The 24196-nt window shown below is 35.0% G+C and overlaps 4 protein-coding genes across 4 annotated transcripts; 2 read left to right on the forward strand and 2 right to left on the reverse strand.

Annotated features, from left to right (window-relative positions):
• Positions 1-588: 588 nt before the first annotated feature.
• Positions 589-1833, reverse strand: LOC108845146 (uncharacterized). Its single transcript, XM_018618408.1, has one exon. The coding sequence runs from the start codon at positions 1831-1833 to the stop codon at positions 589-591; it is 1245 nt and encodes a 414-aa protein (XP_018473910.1).
• A 602-nt stretch (positions 1834-2435) lies between these two features.
• Positions 2436-3355, forward strand: LOC108843951 (glutathione S-transferase U5). The gene is given in 3 exon segments (XM_018617115.2): positions 2436-2792; positions 2864-3181; positions 3183-3355. Coding segments are annotated over 3 exon segments (675 nt in total). The 5' UTR covers positions 2436-2474; the 3' UTR covers positions 3222-3355.
• A 5482-nt stretch (positions 3356-8837) lies between these two features.
• Positions 8838-10727, forward strand: LOC130494499 (serine/threonine-protein phosphatase PP1 isozyme 1). The gene is made up of 4 exons (XM_057006648.1): positions 8838-9235; positions 9363-9922; positions 10000-10228; positions 10452-10727. The coding sequence occupies exons 1-3, from the start codon at positions 9004-9006 to the stop codon at positions 10174-10176; spliced, it is 969 nt and encodes a 322-aa protein (XP_056862628.1). The 5' UTR covers positions 8838-9003; the 3' UTR covers positions 10177-10228; positions 10452-10727.
• A 1541-nt stretch (positions 10728-12268) lies between these two features.
• Positions 12269-14094, reverse strand: LOC130509683 (tropinone reductase homolog At2g29370-like). The gene is made up of 5 exons (XM_057005850.1): positions 13889-14094; positions 13539-13746; positions 12876-13092; positions 12692-12798; positions 12269-12607 (listed from the first exon to the last, which is right to left on the reverse strand). Exons 1-5 carry the CDS (start codon positions 13978-13980, stop codon positions 12428-12430), a joined length of 804 nt encoding a protein of 267 aa, XP_056861830.1. The 5' UTR covers positions 13981-14094; the 3' UTR covers positions 12269-12427.
• Positions 14095-24196: the final 10102 nt, after the last annotated feature.

Below are 24196 nucleotides of genomic sequence, written 5' to 3' on the forward strand. Positions count from 1 at the left end.
ACGCGCATCCACTCTAAACGAGTTCTCAAACCCCAACCCCTGGCAAATTCTACCTGCAGCTGCTCCACCAGCATGAGTCTCGAAAATTGCAAGTATATCAGTGTTGAATTTCTTCACCAAATAACGGATCGATCTTCGAAATTGGGGTTTATTTGCCCCCTGGCAATTCCATAGAATGCACTTCATCAGGATCTTTTGATCAAAAACTAGAATCACCGGGGCAACTCGTCATGCCTCCGCACCCGTCGAGACCTCTCCCACTTGCTCCATACTAGGTGCCGATGAATCAATCGGAGGGGTCTCCATTGGAACAATCTGCACCTGCATATCACTCTGCTCATCAGCTTGGTTGGGATTCCTCTCCTCCACTTCTCCGTCTCTAATTCCGGCGAAGGCACCACCAGGCCGGCCAACGCTTTCCTTCTCGATTCTCAGCCTCTTACCACTAACTGACATGTCGATCTCTCCTTTAGTTGGCCCAAATACCAGCCCGCGTGTAGGCCCAACCGTTTTTGATTTAGGCTTTGGGAACTGTGGGCTTTTCATATTACTTGCTTTTCTTTCTTTAGGGCCCAATCGAACTGAATTCTAGTTCCCTTTCTTCTCATTTGCTCCAAACGTCATAGCCTTCCCATGCACCTTACTAGAACCTCCCAAGCTTAGGTTCGCAATATTTTCATTCTCTTTATTTCCTTCCTCTCTCACACCAGCTTCCACTAGCTCCTCCATCTCTCCTTCTTCCTCCAAACCTCCAAACCGATTCGCCACTCTAATTTCCTCAAGTACTCCTTCCTTACGTGCTTCCCGTGTCTTCCTTCCCTCTACACTTCTCTCCACATTAGTTTGCGTTAAACCTCCTATGCTTCTTTGTTGCTCAAGCTTCCTCCTCGCCTGCCTCACTTGGGTGAACTCCGTATCCATTCCTATGGGTTGAGATCCCACAAGCGTCCTAGTCACTTGGCTAGGCGCCGGAGCAATAGCTCGTTCCGTAACATTCCTTGGGCATGAGTGAACTAGATGCCCGAACATTCCACACATTGAACATATAGTAGAGATTCCTTCATACGAGACGTAGTATCTCTCCCCATTCACCATCACTGTCCCTTTTAAGGGCTTGTTCAAGTTCACTTCCACACAGATTCTCGCATAACGAGCTCTCTCAAATTTCAAAGTTGTTAAATCCACTCTGATTGGTCGCCCTAGCTCCTTGGCTATGCCCAACAGTATTGTCTTATGGTAGAAATTCACTGGGATATGCGATAAACGAACCCAAACTGGCGTTGTTACAATCTCATCCTTCAACGGATCAAACTCGGGAGACCATGCTTGCACCATAAGGTAGCTCCCATACGCCCTCCACGGACCCCCTGATAATGCAGTCATGTATTCTTCCTCCAGTTCAAACCGTACCATAAAATAGTTTCTTGGGAGATCCATCACAAACATCGTCCCTTTTGGCTTCCATAACTCTATGAGCTTGCGTCTCAGGCTTAGAATCGGAACGTTCCTCCCCAAAACCCTAACGATCATACACTTCTTCCACAGGCTATTCATAGCTGTCAACACTTCCTCTCCTATCGTTATCACCGGTTCTCCATCTTCTCCATTCGGAAACTCCAGACCCAATCTCGACTCCACAAACTCTTCATCAACAACTTCTTCTGGTACTGGCATCCCTCCTTCGTTACTTCCTACCACTTTCCTCACCCAGGACACAGGAGCATCCGGTGGATCTCCCGACGGCCTCTCCTTCCCCCTGATATCATCCATGGTTGCATCTTGTCCTTCCTCGCCTAACGCTCGAAAATTGCCTCCCAAAACCCTAGCCGTCATATTTTTTTCCTTTTACCCTAGCGGATCAAAATCTAGTTTTTAGTTTAAATCTCTCATGTAATTAAAATAATTATATTATACATAATTTAAACAAAACAATTTGATACTCAATTAAAATATATGTCAAGCTTTTTATTTTATATATTAACAAAAGTTACATTCAAAATTTAAAAATAATAGTTTAAACTAGTGTTTTTCTATTTTTGAAATGTTTTCTCAAAATTTATTAATCATTTAATTTATTAAAAATAAAAATTAGTTAATTGAAAGTTATATTTTAAAATATAAAAACCTCAAAAATGAAAAATTTATTTGTTTTTTTTATTCAAAATCTTAAATCCAAATCCAATCTGAAACTATCAAAATATCCAAAATACCGATCTAAACCTAAACGTGTATCGAAGGTCCACACCTAACTTGTTGAAACAATGACGGAGAAATCGATGGGGTACCCTTCTAGATCTTTCTTCGCATTTACATTTTGCCTTTCATACCATATGCATAGTAATCATACGGCAACGTGGATCGTCGTTTTGGCCTCGAGACAAACACAAATTCAAAACCCTAAGGCTATATAAATCAAAACTTGAAGGCACTCACAACAACACATTTCTAGGAGACAGATAAAGATAAAACAAGTAATGGCGGAGAAAGAAGAAGTGAAGCTTTTGGGAATATGGGCGAGCCCTTTCAGCCGTCGGATCGAGATGGCTCTCAAACTCAAAGGCATACCGTACGATTACGTTGAAGAAATACTAGAGCACAAAAGCCCTTTGCTTCTTGCACTCAACCCTATCCACAAGAAGGTCCCTGTTCTTGTCCACAATGGCAAAACCATTCTCGAGTCTCAAGTGCTTCTTCAATACATCGATGAGACTTGGAAACAGAATCCAATTCTCCCTGAAGATCCTTACGAGAGATCCAAGGCTCGATTCTTAGCTAAACTCGTCGATGAACAGGTATATATATTCTTATTAATTGTTTTTAATCTTTTACTTATTAATTGATTTAATCTTTATCTGTAATGCAGATTATCACTGCGGGTTTTGTATCAATGGCAAGAGCAGACGAGAAAGGAAGAGAGGCTTTGGCGGAGCAGACAAGAGAACTGATTATGAATCTGGAGAAGGAACTTGTCGGAAAAGATTTCTTCGGCGGTAAGAGTGTCGGGTTCTTGGATTTAGTTGCCGGAAGTATGATTCCGTTTTGTTTGGAGAGAGGTTGGGAAGGAATGGGATTGAAAGTGATAACAGAGGAGAAGTTTCCAGAATACAGCAGATGGGTGAAGAACTTGGAGAAGGTTGAGGCTGTGAAAGATTGTATTCCTCCAAGAGAGAAACATGTTGAAACACATGAATTATATGGGGGAAAGAATCAGATCCGCTTAGTCGAAAGTCATATCTGGTTCTGTGTTTCAATGTTTTTAAGTTACTGTCATGTTTGAACTTCGGACCTTGTTATCTGTTATGTTTCTCTAAAAGCTCATCTTTATTCTTCTAATAAACAAATTCATCTTATAGAAGTATGAGTGATTTAAGTTATATATAGCTAACAACGTTTGGTATTTATAGCTGCTCTGTCGGGACTAAAATAGCTTTGGCTCTCTGACTTAAACGAGCTGTAGGTCTGGGCTGTTATGCGTAAGGTGTGGACAAGATGAATATTTGATGGAGCGTTAGAGATTACTTATGACTTTAAGAAACGCGCTGTAAGAGCATGATTATTGCAAAAGGTTCTTAGCAAAAATCCTTAATATAGATAATGTATATATATGTATATGTATGTATTATATATGCGTATGTAATTATTTGCTAAGGACTTTACGGAAACCGAAATCGAAAGTCTTTAATTAAGAAATTTTTAGTTTCGGTTTCCGTAAAGTCTTTAGCAAACAATTACATACATATATATATATATATATATATATATATATATATATTTTTGCTAAAGAACTTTTGCAATAATCATGCTCTAAGTCGGTTATGTCATGCGTTAGGTGTAGACTGCGTAGACAAGAGATTTAGTAGAGCCGCAAAGATTTTATGGCTAACATTAGATAAGAGATTTTCTGCTGATTCTCTGTGTCAATATGTAATCAATGTGTGTACTCACCCGACAAATGGCCTACTTTTACTATCTCCAAAGTTCAGCATATGCCAAGATAATCAATTCAAGTGGCGGACAAATTTGTACAAGATGCATACTAAGAATTCCCTTTCAACTGTGTTTTATGTGGACTTTAAGCTTTCTATCTGGTTTTCCCAACCAGTAGAACTCATTTCATATTTTAGTTATTGTTGTAAAAAAAAAGAACTCTAGAAGAAAAGATACAATTTATAATGTTCTCTTTTAAATAAATCACTAGATTCTGACCCGTCCTTTCAAATGGCAGTAGTAAATTTCTTATTTTTTAAAAATTAATTTTTATATTTGTGTGTTTTAGTCATATTCATGTTTTCCTTTATAATTTTATTTTCTATTCTTGATCTTGATCCGTACTTCAAATGCGGGTATAGCGTTGTTTTTGTAATTTTTCCGGTAAATATGTCGGAATTTGATACTATTTTTGTTATTAAATTTCAATCATAAATTTATAAATACAAATTGAAACTTTATTTTAAAATAAAAAATATACTGGATTTTTCAGTTTGTCAAAATGTATTGCAATACAAACTATTATATATTTTTTTTCTTTTTTACAGTTATGCTAAATTATAACACATACCATAAAACCATAATTTATTTAAGAATTATAATATCATATTTTTAGTACAATAGTCTAAAACGGGGCCAACTATACAATCCCAACGGCCGTAACTTACTTTATATATATAATTATTATTATTATAGAAATGAAAATTTTCATTGTGTGTTTACATTTTATGTAATTTACTTTATAAACATAAATGGTTTTGTAATTTACATTTTGGCTAAATATGTCGTGCGGGTCCGAGATTTGAGGAAGGAGGAAAGTTTACAATATACAGTATATGTTTATTTTTTAAGTAGATAACATGAAAAAAATAATTAGTTGGATTAAATCTGGTTATGTTCCTAACTGAATGGATAATAGCGGGTCTCGGTATATTTTTTAAAAATGATATATTCCTTACAAATTTCACAAATATAGTTATAAGAAAATCTCATAATAGGTTTCATTCATTATTCTTTGGAGGTACATACATATTAGGAGACAATATTTAGAAACGAATATTTTTTCATAAATACTTTTTGAAATACTTATATTTGGAATAAAATCTTGATTCATTTAAAATGAATTACCAATATCTCATCAAAATCTATAGTTAAAAATATATTTCAACTAAAAATCAGTTTTAGTGTTCAGATCTTATTTTGTGGGATACTGGTAAATGATTGTGTATTATATAATTTAAATGTTGTATAGGAACTCAGTTATGAAAATTATAGTTGAATAACAAACCAAACACGAAATTGTGAGAGAATTTAAATATAAACATCCATGTTATACGAACATTAAAAGTATACGTAAAGAACATATCATCCACCAAGGTGCAACACTTAATATGGTGTTGATCGACGAAAAGGTACATGTAATTCAAAGTAATATATACTTCTATTTAATATACTAAATACAAATGGTCGATTTCTGTTAAGGGGCTTAAAATTCAAGAAATAGTGAGACACAAATTCATTTGTCCGTACAAATCTTATCTAATGGAAGGAATTTGGATCGAGATTGAAGATTTTTGTCTTACCACTAAACATGTAGATTAGGAAGTCGACGGTTACATACCTTTTATTATTCAGTTTATCATTTCTACTACTATCTAATGAATCCAATTCATGGAAGGTTAACTATTGACACAAAATTTAAGTTAATTGTAATTATATTGCATGTGCTCTCATATATATATATTTGGTTTTTGCAGTAACAAGAAAATATATCAGTGGGAGAAGATTGATAAATCATTTGTAAATTATATTTATCTATTAACTAAGTTAATGTAATTTTCTTAAGTAGTGTCATTTGTTAACTTTTCAGACTAATTAATGAATTTTATTATTTGATTTATGCAAAGATCTATCAATTATATTATATTTCCCAAATATTCAGTATGTATGTATAGTATTAATTATTATTCCCAACATGTGTCAGTTTCATGTATAATTTGGAACGGAGTAAAACACAAGTGGTTTATTAATACTATATATATAATTAATAATAATTAACATAATATTTTAAATTTTAATAATCGATCATATATTGCTTTTAACATATCTCTCTTTTTTATTGTTTTTAAAACCAACAATTTTCTTCTCTATTTATTGTACCTTTTACAATCAAAACCATATCATCATCAATATCTTATCTATCTCTAAAATATCAATTCTCTTTGTCAGTCAGAGTTTTTAATGGCGGATTCAAAGTTACTTTCTCTACCAGATGAACTGCAAGATAAGGTGCTCCAACACGTAGAAGATCAATCACAGATCTTGCCAATGTCAAATTGACATGCAAGCAACTGAAGGAGGTTTCAGAACGACCTTCGGTCTATAGAGCATTTGACCTGATCAACTTGCATTTAAACTTGTTGGATCGGATGCCTAGAGCTTTTTTATAGTGTTATCGTCACGAAAATAAGGATGCAATCTACATAAAGTTTATGTTTCTTGCAAATCAAATTATGTAATCCGACTTCTTTTTAATAAGATAAGCATCTTTTCAAATTGTTCCTCTGTTATTCAAGGAATTATTTTTATTATTTATTTTCGTTTTATGTTAATTTCTAAATCTTTTACATGTTTTTGCAGTGACAAGAAATAGTATTATTGGAAAGATGTTGATACGTCATTCTTAAAACAAATTCTAACAATATTTTCATCTTTTTTATAGTGTTAATCTAAATGTAATATTCTTTAATAATGTTCAAATTAAACTATGTTAGAGTAATTAGTGACTGGTGGAAGCCCAATTGGTCCAGTGGTTTGATTAAGGATTCATTAATGCTTTTACAGCAGGAGGTTTAGGTTTCGATTTCCAGTAAAAACGGAATTATGCGAATTAAGGAGAGAATGCTTACAAGAGATTATGCAGTATGGCGCAAGGAGTACCGTCAGGCATAGATACGATAGGGTGGTTCAGATGAGGTGATGCAGTCAGTGACGGTTAAAATTGTCGGCTGTAAAATCGTCTATAATATTCTCATAGTTCGTAATAGTATAATTATCCAGAGTTAAAAAAGAGAGTAATTAGTGACTTATATTTCTTGATATATAATAAGATCTCTTAAGTTTAGTTTGATGGTAATTAGGACAACTTTATGAAACCTCAAAAATAAGTTTTTAATAATAAAATTATAATATAAGGTTTTCCCAATGTTTTGAAAACCGGACCGGACACCGACTCGGTGAAGCTACTGGTTGACTGGTTAGACCGGTTCAACCGGTCGAACTGGGTTTTTTATTTATATAAAAATATATATAATTATATATTTATACTTTATAAATTTTACTTAATACTTTCTCTATTCTTTTTTTATTAACTCAAAATAAACAAAAAACATAAATCTGATCACTATGTAAACTAAAAATTAAAAAAAAAAACAAATGATTTACAGCTAAAACAATCATATTTATTTATTTTTACAACTAACATTTCAAATTTTAAGAATATGGTAAAATAAAAATATTATATGAGAGTCAAAAATATATTTTTCACATTTTTTTTAGAAAAATAAAAAATCAACTAAATAGTGATAGTTGAACAATAATTATAAAATATTAAATTTTAGCTAGTAATAATTAAAAACACTTAATTATATGTTAATTTTTAAGAACCGGGTTTTAAAATTGAACCGGGTCACCGGTTTTACCGGGTTTCAGCCGGTTTACTGGTTTTTATCAAATCCGGGTTTTAAACCGAACCGGACTTGGTTTTTTCAGCGAGTCACGATCGGACCGGTTCGACCGGCCGGTCCGATCCGGTTTTCAAAACACTTCCACAGGGCATCCCTAGATTTACTAAAACCCTAAATAGAAAAAGAAAGTTGGAGGCTTATTTAATCGTAAATCCATTATATCTTTAGTGTTTTTTTATTGTTTTGTGTTTGTTTTTTCATTGACATATTAATAATAGACTCACTTTTATTCATTTTGATGTTGGTATATATTTTTAACTCTATAAATAATGAAATTCAAAATTAATTATGAGAACTTATAATGAAACTTTAAAAATGGGGGCTTTTATAAAAGGGGACCCAAGGTCTATGATTTAGTTGGCTGTCCATGGACTTTTGAACAATGATACTTCACATATCGTTTTACTGTTTCAATCCTTTCAATTTGAGATTTCGAAGTATCGAGCACATAATAGATCATGACGCGTCACAAAAATATATGCCGAATCGCGTGATTTAATGATTGTGCACCAAAAAAAAAAATCGATGATATGTTGAATGTCTCTATTTGTTTAGTGCAATCAAACAAGTAGTATCTTTTTTTTTGCTAAAAATCAAACAAGTATATTTATAAGTCAAAAATATCTTTATAGATCGAAAATATAACAATTATGTATATATATATATATATATATATGACTGTCCTTATATTGTAAATAAACATGAATAATGATAGATTTAGTACATATATATATGATATGATATATTAACAAAATAATATCCTTGATCATGAGAAATCAAAGCAATTTAAATATCAGTCAACCGACCATCCACCTAATTATTAATTATATTATATAATTTATAAATAGTTATATTACTATTTTTAGTTGATTGATTTATTCGGTTTAATAGGTTTATATATCAAACTATATCTATATAGTGTAGTTTTTTTAAAATAATATTTATTTGGTATATTTGATATCACTAGTTTCGAACGATTTTTCTCTATTTTTGTACGGTTTTGGTTTTAGCGGATTGAACGCTTACATAGCAAGCCCAGTAGAACCTATAGAAGGCCCATTAGGTCGATTCAAACACACAGCCAGTTCTCGTAATAACGAAAAGTGATAATAACAAGTTTGATAAAAATGGACCAATCAAGCTGACTCATCTGACAGCGCCGGTCGTCTCTTCTTTGTCTGTCTCCTCTCTTTCTGGCGGCTCGAACGCCAAAGGCAAAGAGAGCTACACGTTTGAAAGTTGAAATATCCGTTCTTTTTCTAATACCGAGATGGCGGAGAAGCCGGCGCAGGAGCGGGAGCAGGAGCAGAAGCCAGCGATGGAACCGGCGGTTCTAGACGATATAATCCGCCGTCTGGTAGAGTTTAGGAACACGAGGCCTGGATCTGGGAAGCAAGTTCACCTCAGCGAAGGTGAAATCCGTCAGCTCTGTGCTGTTTCCAAAGAAATCTTTCTTCAACAACCTAATCTCCTCGAACTCGAAGCTCCCATCAAGATCTGCGGTCTGATTCTTGCTTTCTCTGCTCAAAAAGTGTTCTTACTTTTTTTGTTTTTCTGGTTAATTCCTGGATATTATGGTTCATTTTTTTCTTATTTGTTTTTCTCCTCATGTCTCATACTTATACACAGGTGATATTCATGGGCAGTATTCAGATCTATTGAGGCTATTTGAGTATGGAGGCTTCCCTCCAGAAGCCAATTATTTGTTCCTAGGTGATTACGTGGACCGTGGCAAGCAAAGCTTGGAAACAATATGCCTTCTCTTAGCATACAAAATCAAGTACCCTGAGAACTTCTTCTTGTTGAGAGGTAACCATGAATCTGCTTCCATCAATCGTATCTACGGGTTCTACGACGAGTGCAAACGCAGGTTCAACGTCAGGCTCTGGAAAATATTCACCGATTGCTTCAACTGCCTTCCTGTGGCCGCTTTGATCGATGACAGGATACTGTGTATGCATGGTGGGATCTCCCCGGAGTTGACAAGCTTGGACCAGATCAGGAACATCTCACGCCCAATGGATATTCCTGAATCAGGTTTGGTTTGTGATTTGCTTTGGTCGGATCCTAGTGCAGACGTCAAAGGATGGGGGGTGAATGATCGTGGTGTTTCATACACTTTTGGAGCTGACATTGTTGCAGAGTTTTTGCAAAAAAATGACATGGACCTTATCTGCCGTGCCCACCAGGTTCTTTTTTTTATTATTATTATTGGTTTAGAAAAACTATGCAAAGCTGTTTTATGATTCTTATTGTTTTTTTTTAGGTTGTTGAAGATGGGTATGAGTTCTTTGCAGACAGACAGCTTGTTACTGTATTTTCAGCTCCCAACTATTGCGGAGAGTTTGACAATGCTGGCGCAATGATGAGCATTGATGAGAGCTTAATGTGCTCCTTCCAAATTCTAAAGCCGTCGGATAAGAGATCATCACCATTTCTATGACAGCAATCATCTAGTTGCCTCCATGCTTCAAGTTTAACATTACTCCAAAAAGGTAAAAACTTTTATTTTTCTTCTTGTTATATTTGGCACCACATGTGTGTTAGTGGTAACACTTGTTTCTACATTTCTTGCTTTGAGTTCTAGATTGTTCACCCCAGGTCTAGCTAGTTCATCATCACATGTTTCTTATCACATAAACTAGCTCAGTACACTGAGTGTTTTCTTTGTGGCTCAGCTTTTGATTATTTTTTTGGGTATCTGACAATTTGCTGTAGCTGTACACTGGGGAGAGAGGATCTAGAAGCAGAAACTACTCAACTGTGACCATAGTGGTTCACCTGATGATAGAACATTTAAGCAAAAAACGCAGAGACGGTCTCCAACAGAGTAAACCATTCAGGTCTCTACTGTAATTTTAGCTTCTTCTCACATCTATCTCCATGTTTGTCTAAAACGTGTGTTTTTTCTTCTTTCTGAATAATCTTTAGATTCTCTCATTTGTACACTCTTATTTTTTATTGAACACCCAAGGATAAAACTTTTCTAGAGTCCCTAGTTTTCTTCACCACAGCTCGCAGATTCTGATGTGATTACTAAAACATAAATCCGTTAATCACCAGCTATTGCGAGCACTACTCACTTTCAAAATTAATCAGGTGGTGCCAATTATCAAATGTAAGAACATATGGAGCTTAAAGGAAAAAAATATGTGTAATTGAGGATTAACAAATGGCTGTACAAGAATGTTCACAGTGTGCATCATGAGTAAAGCTCTACCCATGTTTTTTTTATGTTCTCAATAGTATAAGCCCGGTCCCATAAATGATCTCATGATATGCCACACCGTTTGGCTTGACATCAGAATATGGACATCCAGCTGAGATTCTGTTTTTTGGGTTTTGCTACCATAATTGGTCCGGGGCCTCACTTAAACACCCTATGGTATGCTCAGAGTTATTGAGACAGTTGAGGCTCATTGTGGTTATCATTTCCTATTAAGTCTTCTTCCTCTCTACAGAGGGTAAGATCAAACATATAGCTTCTTAGAAGGTGAGACACACCTTAAACTCTTAACAAATCTTTTAAAAATGGACTGGTAAAATGGACAGATGATTCCGACACTGGAGACAATTTAGAATTGTTTATTAGTGGTTCTTCAGGATCTTTGGTTACCGACAAGGGTTACAGAAAACTAAAGGCCCTTAAAGAAACGTGAAACTTTGTTTATTAGTTTTTCATAAATGGTTGTGAGTTCACATTCTCATCATCTTTGGTAAAATCAAGTCCACCATGTTCAAGAGAGATGTCTCACTCTCAAAAACTCTCATTTCTTCACTTTTGCCTCTCATGAATACTTAAACCTTCAGTCACTAGAACATTATTATTTGCAGCACTTTAACTTGCACAGTTAGATCTTCTGGTCTTATCATTTTAAAGGCAACGATGTTTGGATCTAGCTTACCGGTTGTCTCAATTTTTAGTAACATCTACTGCTCGTAATTTTCTTTAGTACATAGGATCCAATCTCATGTATTTGCCTTGCGGCACAGACAAAAGCACCTCCTATAAACTATCAACAACCGTTTGTATATTATTATACCATCACTCATTCCACGAACAACCTAAAAAGAACTAAAAAAAGAAGTTAAAGCGTATGTCAGAGTGCGAAGTAGCAACGGATTAGTGTCCAGATACGTGTTCTTTTCTTCTGAGGTCAATCACGAGACGTTCAAGTTGTCACTACTGTGCCTCCTTGCTAGCGCCAGCTTCGTCCGCATTACAGACGCTTTCATACACGCTTTTTCCGAGATCGACTGTATTTGAGTCAAATCTAAAAGTTCCCATCGTTACTCAATCTAAAAACTCTCTTAAGCAGCATAAACACACAAACGTTTAAAACAGAGCTTTTTAGGTAGCTATTTTAATATTGTGGTTTATGATACCTTGCATGACAAGTAACCCTGTTTTGTTTGTCTTAGATTACTCTAGACTTGTACAAAACATTGTTTCCTCGTGCAAAGCGAGAGAAAGAGAGTCACTATTAAACTCGGTTATGGGTTTAAATAAAATGCTATATGGAATAAACACATCATTCCGCTAAAATCTGAAACATGTATTGAACATTTGAATGTAAACACGACCATCAGTGGAGAATCATATATGTAAATATGACAATCAACACAGATGGTCCACAATTCATAAGGTACTGGCAAATATTATTTTACAGTTTGGCAATTATACATATATGTAATTAAGGGAATGAGAAGCCGTTGATAGTGAAACCTCCATCAACGCAGATGGTCTGCCCAGTAATATAAGAAGCTGCAGGAAGACAGAGAAATGCCACAAGCGATGACACTTCATTTGCCTCTCCAACACGCCCCATTGGTGTCACACTTTCCACCTTGTCTTTTACTTCACCAATGAGAAACTGAAACACATCAAAAGTAGTTTTAGTCACTATTTTCCCTAGCTTTTTTTTTTTGTGAGGTTTTTGTTTTGTTCTATGCCATACATCTTTAGTTGAGGGAGTTATGATGAACCATGGACAAACAGAGTTAACCCTTATGTTATCACTCGCCCACTCGCACGCCAAGTTCCTCGCTAGCTGATTCATGCCTCCTAGAGTGAGAAAATTAATGTAAGTCTTCAATAGAAGCAAAGGGTTATTAACTATTTGATTATGCTTATATGTATGCCTTTGGTTGCTCCATAGATGGATGTAAGACTCAAATTTACAACCCCAGCAACAGATGACATGAGCACAATGTTCCCTGAACCAGAGGCTTTCAACAGCGGGTGCGCGAGCTGTGCTAGATGAAATGCTGACTCCAGATTTGTAGCCATGATAAACGAGAATTCTTCTGATGTACACTCTATGGTCGGCTTCACAACACCCGTTCCCACATTGCTTACCTATATCACCCAAACAAACCAAACACAACATGATTCGGCACTTATGCAGAACCGGTTCTCATTACAAGCTTATAGACCATTAGCTTGGGGTATGTAAATTATTTTAGGGCCAAAATTTCTTGTTTGTTGTTAGATCAACTGTCATAGTTTGCTGGGACTACAGATGATGTCATTTTCAAAATACCACTATTTTTCTTCTATTTTTGTGGTTGTGGTTCCCATTTAATAATATTTTTAATTCAAAGAGAGAAACTAACTTTTTCTCTAAGAATATATATTCTTTTCGAGTAAAAGCTGACCCAGGGTTGAAAATTTTCTTCACATATATATATATATATATATTTAGTTGTGTAAAAGGGGCCAACAATGATCCTTATATTTAGTAAAACTTAGTGCCGGCTCTGCCCTTATGGATCCAAGCTGAAGGATAGAGAGAATAAACTTACAAAGATGTTGAGTTTTCCTTGGAAGACAGAGGAAACAGTTTCTATGAGTTTCTCACGTTGGTCAGGAGAAGAAACGTTGCAGACAGAAGTGGTGACATCAAACCCGTTTGCTTGCCACTCATGTAAGCTTTCTTGAAGCTGAGTTTCGTCTCTGGCGCATGTGTGGACTCTGGCTCCCAACATGGCTAGTTCCTTCACCACGGCTTCCCTATTCACATCACTCAGGCAATATATGAGTCTGTACATCATTGAGCCTTTTTCTTTATACGAGGTCTTTAATTTTGTTGAAACATTGAACTAGTAAAAATCAGAAGATTCATATAAATATATGATCGAAGACTAGAACTGACCCAAGGCCTTTGGTACCACCGGTGACGAGAGCGGTCATTCCTCCAAGGTTCCATCTTGGTTTGTCTCTCAGGCTTTCCCCTGTCTTAGCCATTTCTGATTATCAGCCAGATCGTTTCGTGGAGACTTAAAACATTGAGTCTAGAAAATTTATAAAGATAAGAGAACCATTATTTGGTCACCACTATAGTCTAGACAGTCTAGACCACACATTATCCCAGTACTATGTAACTATGTAAGGCGGCGTGTTAGAAAGTCTTTTGGAAGTCCTTGCTAGGTTAATTAATTAAACGAGAAAATGGTGATAACGCTCAGAGGACGAGAATATCACGTGATAGAGCAGCTTAAGGTGTTTATCTAGGTAGAACATTTTGTAGAATTTATCTAGGTAGAACATTTTGTAGAATTTTCAGTTGTTATTTCATTCGATTGATTTTAGATTTTTATCTACGATTCAGATAATAGCCCAAAATGTTATCCAGGTGTAAAACCGCAATCCTACGTCGACTCTACGGAATTCATTAAACTCAGTAAATACAATCATAACTCATTTTGTAGAGAGAAATATTCAAATTCTCTTTGATTTCTAAATGCAATTTATTCAATTTATGATTTTGATTCAACTGGTTTTTCCGCTACAATCTGCAAATACAGCTTTTGCGGTTAGTAGCAGTTGACAGCGTTTCAAAACAATCATACAAACTATTATAAATCACTTCAAACCATTTCGATCCTCTTAAAATCAAAAATTGGTTTCAGCTAACGTTTGCGGGCAGATAAATAAATATAAAATTATTTTTAAAATATTTTAAATTTTAAATTAAAAATTAACAATGGAAATATTATAAAAATATATATACACATTTTATATTTCAATTTAAATTCACAAACAGTATCGCAATTTTTTTATAAAAACTTTAAATTAGCTATTCATTAGAATTTTTAACAATTAATATACATACAAATATAAAGATATATACATATATAAAATGCAACAAAATATTCTTTAAAAAGTTTTAATATAAATCTTCAAAAATCATTTATTAAAATTATAACTTTTAACTAATAAAAATTAAATAAATAAACAAATTATTATTATTAATCATACTATATTAATAATTATTATACACAATATCTTGTTCTTATATTTTTATAATGTTATAATATGTATGTATTGGTAATTTATCATCAAACCGTTGCAATATCTCATAATCAACCAGTCACAAATATCCCGTAAACGAGATAATTTTCAAACGTTGTGTCAGTCATACAAAATGCTAAATAAAGCTTGAAATCGCAACCACCCACATCCGCAAACTCTTGCAACCGCAACCACTGCGTTTGAACCAGTCGGACCCTGAGTAATCTGTTTGTTAATTTAAAGATTTTAAGGTTAAAAATGATTGTTAGATTAGAGACAGAATGTCGGGTTGTTCGTAACCTAGTGGCTGCTGAGCTCTGCCTTCGGGCCTTGACGTCGGGGGTTCGACCCTACTTATCTCAGTTTGAGGATTAAAAGGTCCAAAAGTGACCAGTTGACAAAAAAAAAAGATTAGAGACAGAATTGTTAGAATAATTTTATAATTATTTATCTATATTAACGCTAATTCTAGATTGACAATATGTAATTTAGGTCTTATGATATTAATAGATAAGAAAGTGTTATTGACTGCCTAACATAATCTTAGATAAGAAAAATACCGACATAAAAAAATTGGTTTATGATTTTGTGAATTATCAAAAGTATATATATATATATATATATATATTTAATTCTTGTCAAGACAATTGAATTTGCAAAGAAATTTGAAATCCTAAGATCTAGGCACATATAATCTCTGAATTGAAAGTTGACTGATTTGAATATTATGATTTGAGTTCAAGAATGGTTTTTAAATAAACCCTTAATAATTCGTCTGATCTGCAATCCTGATTTATCAGAGAATGTCCCTAAGTCTAGCTCTTTTCCTAATCGAACGTAAACTGTTTAAAGTTCTCTTTGTTCACATCAGTGTTCAAAAAAGTGTTAGGCGCTAAACGGGCGGTGACCTAAATTCTAACACCTAGAACAATTAAGCGGACGCCTAGATTATTAGTTAAACGGTTTAGACATTTATAAATTATAAAAATAAATATATGTAATATTTTATACTAAATAATAGTAAAATTATTATTTATATAAGATAAAAATTATTTTCATAAGAATATATATTATAATATATAAGTTGTATAATATATGAATAATAAATTATTGATTATTTATTATAATATTGTAATTATCTAGATGGTTTAAAAAGTAATCGCCACGGTCATGTAACGCCTAGTGTCTACGCACCACCTAGACGACCGCCTATACCGATTTTTAGAACACTGGTTTACATTACATTCATATTTGTTTAGCTTATTTCGAAAACTGACATTTGTTGAGTGATCTTGAGTCTTTATGGATTAGACCCCTAAATATTATGACTGCACCTCTGAATTTCCAGAGTATTTCATTAGGGACTATATTTGAGCATATAATGTATTTTGAAAACACACTTTGAAGCAATTAAGAAAGTTAAGAGTGCACAGATGGATTTTCTTACATCAAGATTTGAGAAGCTGGAGATGGAAGAACATGAATCTATATCAAACTTCAGTTCTATTCTCAGTCTGCTAGTTCAGGAGGCGTATACACTCGTCAAAGACTACAAAGACAAGAAACTAGTGAAGAAAATTTTAAGGTGTCTCCCAGCAAGATAGCCATCTCATAATGCAGCAATGTCGGTGCATTTTATCATAGATTAAATTAGCTTTCACTAAATTATAGGTATGGTTAAATCCCATGAGATGGAGTTTGATAGTGTGAAGAATCATACTGAAGTGGAGTGGTAATTGCTGAAACAACAAGTCAGAAAATCAGAGAGTTAAAAAATGTGATTCAGATAATTTGTGTGCTTTAGCAAGTCCTACATGATGTGATACAAGGATATTAAAAATCTGTGTGAACAAAAAATATACAAGAAGCTGGCGAGCCATTTGTCAATACAGAAGTGAAATATCAATTTAGGTGCAAAAGAATTGAACACCTAAGTGTAAATGTGAACATGATGAGAAGCAGAAGAAAGATAAATCCTTACTAAGGATGAGTGAGAATTGATCAGAAAAGAAAGACGTGCTCAGTCTCGATACATTTGGTGCATTCAAAGATGAATAAAGTGCATCATCTGACTCAGATTTGGATACATAAGTTGAATTAACTTCAAGAAAGAGTATCATGTTTTGTATGACAAGTGGTTGAAACTCAAGAATAAAAATATACAGTTTCTCAAGAATAAGGCATGTTCCGAAAGAAGAATTCAATTACTTAAGTTAGAGCACTATATGGTGCATAGTCAGAAGGAGAATGTGACTCAGAAACCACATCAGGAGCAAAGTAAGTTGGTTGAAGAACCCTATGTATAAAAGAGAAGAATAAAACTATTGAGTAGAGATGTCAATCATGGACCTGGACCGCGGGTCTGGCCCGTAAAAAACTGTCGCGGGACGGGATTGGGCCGAGATTTTACAGACCCGCAAATTAGCGGGCTTTGCGGGACGGGTCTTTGCGGGACTGGGTCTTTTGCGGGACGGGACGATGCGGGTCTGCGGGATTACAAAGACCCGCATTTTTTTCCTCTTCAATTCTTGTTTTACCTCAAAAAAAAAAGAGTGAAAAAGATAATTTATGTGACTTTCCTCTGAAAAAAGAAAAAAGCTTCAGCAATGATGATTCGAGCTCCGACGATGATGTTTTGAGCTCCATTAGTGTTTTAATTTGGTGTTTTTTAATTAATTTTGGGATTAACAGCTTAGTTTTGGTGTTTGATTATATTTAGTTTTTATTCATTAAAACTAAAAAATTGGTTATGAACTTAGAAGTTATAAACTAATGAAAAACATATTCTGAAATTATCTTTAATTGGTATGTAAATATGTTTGAGTGTGACAAAATTAACTATAACTATTTTATTTGGTTAAGATAACATGAACAAGACTAAGCTCTGATCAAAGCGGTAACGAGAATAAGCTATGGTTAGAGCCTTGATCGACTAAGCTATTTAATTCTATAACAATGATGTCGTTCAGCTGAAAGAGTTAGTCTTGTTACTACTGATTAGAGCCTTCTTCGATATGTATTTTATTCTTTATGTTCTCTCGTTACTTATCATTGTTATCTTGTTACATCAATAGAATAGAATATACATTAACACCTCATTTTTACATGCACTTTTTGTTTGGTTATGACTTCATATATATAATATATATATATAATCATCTCATGTTCTATATGCACTTTTAATAGAGAAAATATGCATAATATATTACAAATTTTGAAGAATTTGCATTGTAGACATTTCATGTATATTAATTATGTGAACTTGGTTATGTAGAGGAGCAGCCTGAGGCATCTTAGAGCAGCATGCAGCATCAGGAAGTGTTCTGGAGCGGCCTGCAGTGTTAAGCAGGATCGGATACATTACATTTAACGTATGTCCCGCGGGACAGCCTGTGAAGGAGTGTGCAATTTGCGGTACGGGCTTGGGACGACTTTTTGGAGACCGCAGCCCGCGCGGGCCTGACCCGCCGTGACCCGCAAAGAGATGAGCCCGCTGCGGTACGGGACGGGACGGATCAACCTGTTTTGACATCTCTACTCTTGAGCAAAAGGTCAGCAATCTGATGGAAGTTGTTACAACCAAGTAAGAGAAATCAAGGATGATGGAACACGAGCTGAATGAGAATCGTAAGTAAATTCAAAATGAATATGTCTCTTATTCCAATAGTTTTCTTTGGTCCCTTTTAAAATATTTTTAGTATATTATATTTTTAATTCTAATAATTCTTGTTATTTTAAAACCTTACAAATATATTTATAGTTTATCTAATCATCACCATCTAAAATATTGGGAGGCACAAAAACTGATTTGTAATTAGCTTTTAATTATGATTTAGATATAATCTAAAATAAAATTACTAATAAAAATTAATAATATAATTGACTACTATATATATTTGTTAATATAAGTTTATAGATACTGGTAAGAAGTTTAACAAATGTTATTCTGATTAGATATGCCTATAAATATGATTTTAGCTAAAAAACCTTACAAATTTTTTGTTATTTATAGAAGTAAAATTATATATAACTAAAATATGCCCTCTTATATTTGCTGTCCTGAGCGGCCGCTTCACTCGATTAATGCCATAGGTCGGCCCTGGCTACATGTGTATATCGAAGGAATTGTCTCAAAACTAGAATACACACATCGTCAAGATTCTTTACTGAAAATGTGTACCGAACTATAATCAAGTGGTGTAGATTATAGTTCAATACACTAAAATTGACTGTTTTATTACTGCAAACTAATAGTGTAGATGTATTATTTGAGGTTTAATTCCAAATGACCAGTTTACATTTTATTTCTATGAGACCAATATTAAGTTAAAACAACATGGTTTTGATTTTAAGGTAACATAAACAGCAAGTAACACGAATTGAATTGAGTTTCAGATTAAAGAGAATGCTAGCATAGGGTGAGTTGATCGGGCGTCAAATGAGAGTAAGCCAAACAATTAGTCAAGTTCAATTTAACACTAGTTTAGAACTCAGATCACTTAAGATAGATCAGTCCACTGTCGTGGTGCTTTGCCTTTTGTCAATCAATCTCAGTACCTAAATTGTCATTTGGACTGAGATGCAATGACAAACATTAAAATCAAGTCCGATCTGCTCACAAAACACCATAACATCTACTTTCGCTGGATAGAGATGTGATGCTCATTCAAGTTATGTCTAGCAACCTAATACACTGTTAATGTACAGGTTAAGCCTAGGTTCATGCACTAAGTGATTAGTTTAAATGCAAGCTTTAAACAACAGAGAATAAAGACAATCAATTTATAACTTATTTGTGTCTAGCTCACGGATCTAACACCCTAACACCCTAGATTAAGAAAGCTGACTACTCAGCCATGAAGGAAGAAAACACAAAGATAGAGATTGAATAAAACATGGAATACGATTGCTGACAAAAAATAGGGTTCAAGAGGTTCTTCTCTAAATCGAGAGAGATGGCATTCTCCCTTTACAAACTAGTAAATCCCAAAGTATCAAAGCTTTAGAGTCTGGTTTCTCTCTCAAAACACTACAAGAAAACGTTGTCATAACAACCAGACATTACGACAACTAAAGTGTCGTAAAGTTACGTCGACATTACCTATCTTTTTACGACGAAAAGGACAATCGACGTAAGGTAGACGTAAATAAATTGTCATAATGTAGACGTTATATTACATCTCCATTATGACGAAATATATTTTTCATTGTGTTTAGTCGTAAACTTGTTGTACATTTACGACTGCAAAACAACGAATAATTAGCATCTAAATAACGACACTTTTACGACCTTTGAAACGTGATAAATGTTTGTAGGTAGGTATAATTGTTAATTGGTTTGTGGTAGTATATGCGTAGTAACATTCCCACCTACCAAACTCAAAAATTTCCTATAAATATGGTGTACTCTCTCATTCTAAACATTCAAAAGAAAACAAAATGTCTCATGGTGGCAATATCTACGAGATCCGGAGTTGGATGTATGCACACAAAAATTCAGCGGGAGCAGTGACAGATGAATTTCTCAACGGCGCAGAGATGTTCATGTACCAAGCCAGAAAAACACCTCTTATGCAATTGGATTTGTTTGAAAAGGTTGAAGGTTACTCGTTTTGTATTTCGGTGTTCAACTTCAGCAGAGGATAAAGTCTGAGTCATGGAAACCAGCTAAAAGTAATTTTGAGGTGGAGAAGTTTGACGATCAAGAAAACTTTGGATTGGGAAAGTTAAAAATGCTTATGCGGCTTGAGCTTCAGGGTTTGGATTTGTTCTGGAGGAAAATGAATCCAGCAGTTCTGTTAAAGAAAAAGAAAATGAAGGTGAGGTCACATAAGCTAATAATTCTCCGGTTGATCTGCTGAAAAAGGAGAAAGATAAAATAGCAAAAAGATCTTATATGATCTTCTCTTAGCAACATGATCTTACTAAAGGTGATGAAAGAGATAACAGATCTAGGAGCGTGGCAGGCTCTACAAAAGGATTATTAAACTAATGTGAGTGATGAGGACCAAGCCATCCACGTTCTATCTAGTCTCCCAAGGCAATTCGACTCACTGGTTCATACACTTAAATACAGTAATGGGAAGGAAACTTTGACTCTGAATGAAGTAACCAGCTCTTCATATGCCAAGGAAGTTGAGCTAAAGAAAAAGGGACTCATTGGTAAAGCTAAGTCAAGCGCAGAAGGCTTGGTTGCGGCCAGGGGTAGACCTGAGAAGAAGATTTCTGGTCAGAGGAGTGGAAGATCCAAGAGCAAGGATTCAAGGTCTAAATCTAGAACAAAAAAATCAACATAAACCTAGAGAGTGTTGGATATGTGGAAAGAAGGACAACTCAAGAAAGATTGTCAAGAAAGGAAGAATGAGAGAGCAGCTGATTCTGCAAATGTTGCAAAAAAAAAGAGTTTCCTATGATCTTGACAACAAGTGACAAGATCCCATGACAGAATGGGTGATGGATTATGGTTGTACATTACACCAGATAGAGATGCCTTATTTGATTTCAAATCATTTGAAGGTGGAAAGGTATTGATGGAAAACAATACTTTCAGTGAAGTCAAAGGTATGAGCAAGCTGAAGATTATAAACTCTGAAGGAGCTATGGTGATATTGACCGATGTGAGAAACATGCCATCTATGAACAGAAATCTCATCTCTTATGGTCAGTTGGAAAAGAGTGGTTGCAAGTATGAAGGAAAAGACTTCATTGTTACTTTCTACAAGAACGGTCAGAAGGTGATTTCAGGGAATATCAGGATGAATTGTATTATTTGCAGGGATTAATGGTGAAGGGGGAAGCATCTGTGGTAAAAGCTGAAGCGAACTTCACAAACAGATGGCTCTCAAGGATATGGCACATGAGTCTCAATAACATGAATGTTCTGGTCAAATGAGGCTATCTAGACGCAAAGGAGGTCCACACTTTGGATTTTTGTGAAGACTGTGTGTTTGGAAAGTCCCCACAAGCAAGCTTCCCGGAAGGTAAACACACTACCAAATGTATTCTCTAATACATTCACAATGATTTATGGGGCTCAGTTTTGGATGAGCCAACTCTGTTGGGATGTAGATGCTTTCTTACATTCATCGATGATTACTCAAGGAAGGTCAGGATCAGATTCAAACAATGAAGAAGATAAAGTGTCTAAAGTCAGATACTGGATTAGAGTTCTGCAACCATCTGATGGATAAGCTGTGTCAAGACTAAGAGATTAAACGGCATCAAACTTGTGTTTATATTCCGCAGCAGAATGGTGTTTCTGAGAGAATGAAAATGACAACAGCAGACAAGATCATGTGCATGTTGGCCGAAATTGGGTTAGAGAAAAAGTTCTTGGTTGAGTCAGCGTCTACTGCAGTTTATCTGATAAACATGTCTCCTAATGCATCTTTGAAATTTCAGATTCCAGAAGAAGTGTGGTCAGGGTCAAAGGTTGATTATAGTCATCTTAGACGGTTTGATTGTGTTGCTTATGTATACAAAACAGATGACAAGTTATGTCCAAGAGCTATTAACGGATTCTTCATGGGGTACCCATAGAATACTAAAGGTTACATTGTGTGGTTACCGGAAGAGGGAATGTGTACTATCAGCAGGAATGTAGTCTTTGAAGAAGAAAAGCTGTATAAAGATCAAGATTAGATGGAAACAACTAACTCTAAGAAGAAAGTCACTTTTAGCATTGATATGATTCAAGGACCGACTACAAGTGGTTCATTTCATGATTTTACTGATCAAGGTGAAGAAGTTTCAGGAAGTGGTGAATCTACTGGTCAAGATGGAGATACTTTGGAAGTTCACAATCAGAAACTGAATCAGAAGAGGAAGAAGAATCTGAGGAAGAGGAGGAGGAAAATCAGAGTCAATATGAGTCTTTGATGATTATTTGTTGGCACGAGACAGAGAAAGAAGAGTCATTAGACCACCATCGAGATTTAAAGGATCTGATTTTGTAGCTTATGATTTTTCAACAGCAGAAATATTGGAGATAGATGAAACAAGGTCACTAGCAGAAGCTAGAAGGAGTAGAGATTGTATGAACTTATAATCTATAGTCTAATGATAATGATCAAGTCGATTCCATGATTTTAAAGTTCATTCCATACCGGACCAGACCGGTTGAGGGAGATCTGGAGAATCTTATTATGTCACCCAAAATGACCACTCCTTCTGTCGGAAAAAAGGAATGTAGTTAGCCTAATCATTGGGATGATGGTTGGGTCAGCAACTTCTCTTCAAGCTGGACATGGAAGGCTGGTTTGTCAACTCATTTCGCGGAAGGATAAGTGGAACCAGGCAGTGGGAGAGGAGAACCAATCTCCAGATGATAATGAGACTTATGAGATTGTTCGAAAGCCGAGAGAGCAGAGGATAATCGGGTGTAAATGGATTTTCACCTTAGAGCAGCAAGAACTTCAAATGGTTAACTCTGGGAAATCGACAAAAAGTTTCAGAGGATCAAGTCTAAAAAGGAAGTCTGGAGCAGTTCGGTTTAGAGCTGAGGGTCACCTGTAAAAGTGATATATCTGTTTTTAAGTGGTAAAGCTAGAAGTTTTACAATAATAATTCACTAGTTGAGACTATGACGAACGTCTCAAGTTCATGTTACAGTTGAGGTAAATCGACAAAGAGAAGAAGTTTTTTTTTTGTTTCAAGAGAACAAGCGCAAGTGACCAAATGCAGAAGGTGGAGATTTGTGAATTATGTGCACATGGTTAGTAAAAATATGGTCAGGAAATTATGGGTCATTTGCATATATGGTCAGACATTCATGACCAGGTTATATGGTCAGGTGAACCATGGCTAGACACATAGATGTTCATACATTCATGACCATATTATATGGTCAGGTAAACTATGGTTAGACGCATATATGGTCAGACATTCATGACCAGGTTATATGGTCAGAGCATATATGATCAGGTTCTGTCGCGAGAAAAGTTTTTCAAATAGGCTTTATTGGGCCAAAATGAGACTAAAGCGGTTTTGGACAAGGTCCAAAAGTTTAGGGAGTCATCATATATATTCTTAAATCTAATTTCTTGCCTCCTAACACTCAGAACACTATTGGAGAGATAAGAAGGCAAGAAAGAGGAAAAGAGAAAATTGAGGAAAATCTACACCAAAATTGAAGAGAAGAAGAAAGAGGATTTGGTCAAAGTCTAAAGCT

The sequence above is a fragment of the Raphanus sativus genome, chromosome 3 (assembly GCF_000801105.2).
Source record: "Raphanus sativus cultivar WK10039 chromosome 3, ASM80110v3, whole genome shotgun sequence".
Classification (NCBI taxonomy): Eukaryota; Viridiplantae; Streptophyta; class Magnoliopsida; order Brassicales; family Brassicaceae; genus Raphanus; species Raphanus sativus.

Bases quoted from the DNA above. Each gene is read 5' to 3' on its own strand.
- LOC130509683 (XM_057005850.1), bottom strand. From the start codon at position 13,980: ATGGCTAAGACAGGGGAAAGCCTGAGAGACAAACCAAGATGGAACCTT. The intron at 13,747-13,888 runs GTCAGTTCTAGT...TGATGTGAATAG, and splicing joins GGTGGTACCAAAGGCCTTGG to GGAAGCCGTGGTGAAGGAAC. The intron at 13,093-13,538 runs GTAAGTTTATTC...TGGGTGATATAG, and splicing joins AAGGAAAACTCAACATCTTT to GTAAGCAATGTGGGAACGGG.
- LOC130494499 (XM_057006648.1), top strand. From the start codon at position 9,004: ATGGCGGAGAAGCCGGCGCAGGAGCGGGAGCAGGAGCAGAAGCCAGCG. The intron at 9,236-9,362 runs GTCTGATTCTTG...ACTTATACACAG, and splicing joins AGCTCCCATCAAGATCTGCG to GTGATATTCATGGGCAGTAT. The intron at 9,923-9,999 runs GTTCTTTTTTTT...GTTTTTTTTTAG, and splicing joins TTATCTGCCGTGCCCACCAG to GTTGTTGAAGATGGGTATGA.
- LOC108845146 (XM_018618408.1), bottom strand. From the start codon at position 1,833: ATGACGGCTAGGGTTTTGGGAGGCAATTTTCGAGCGTTAGGCGAGGAA.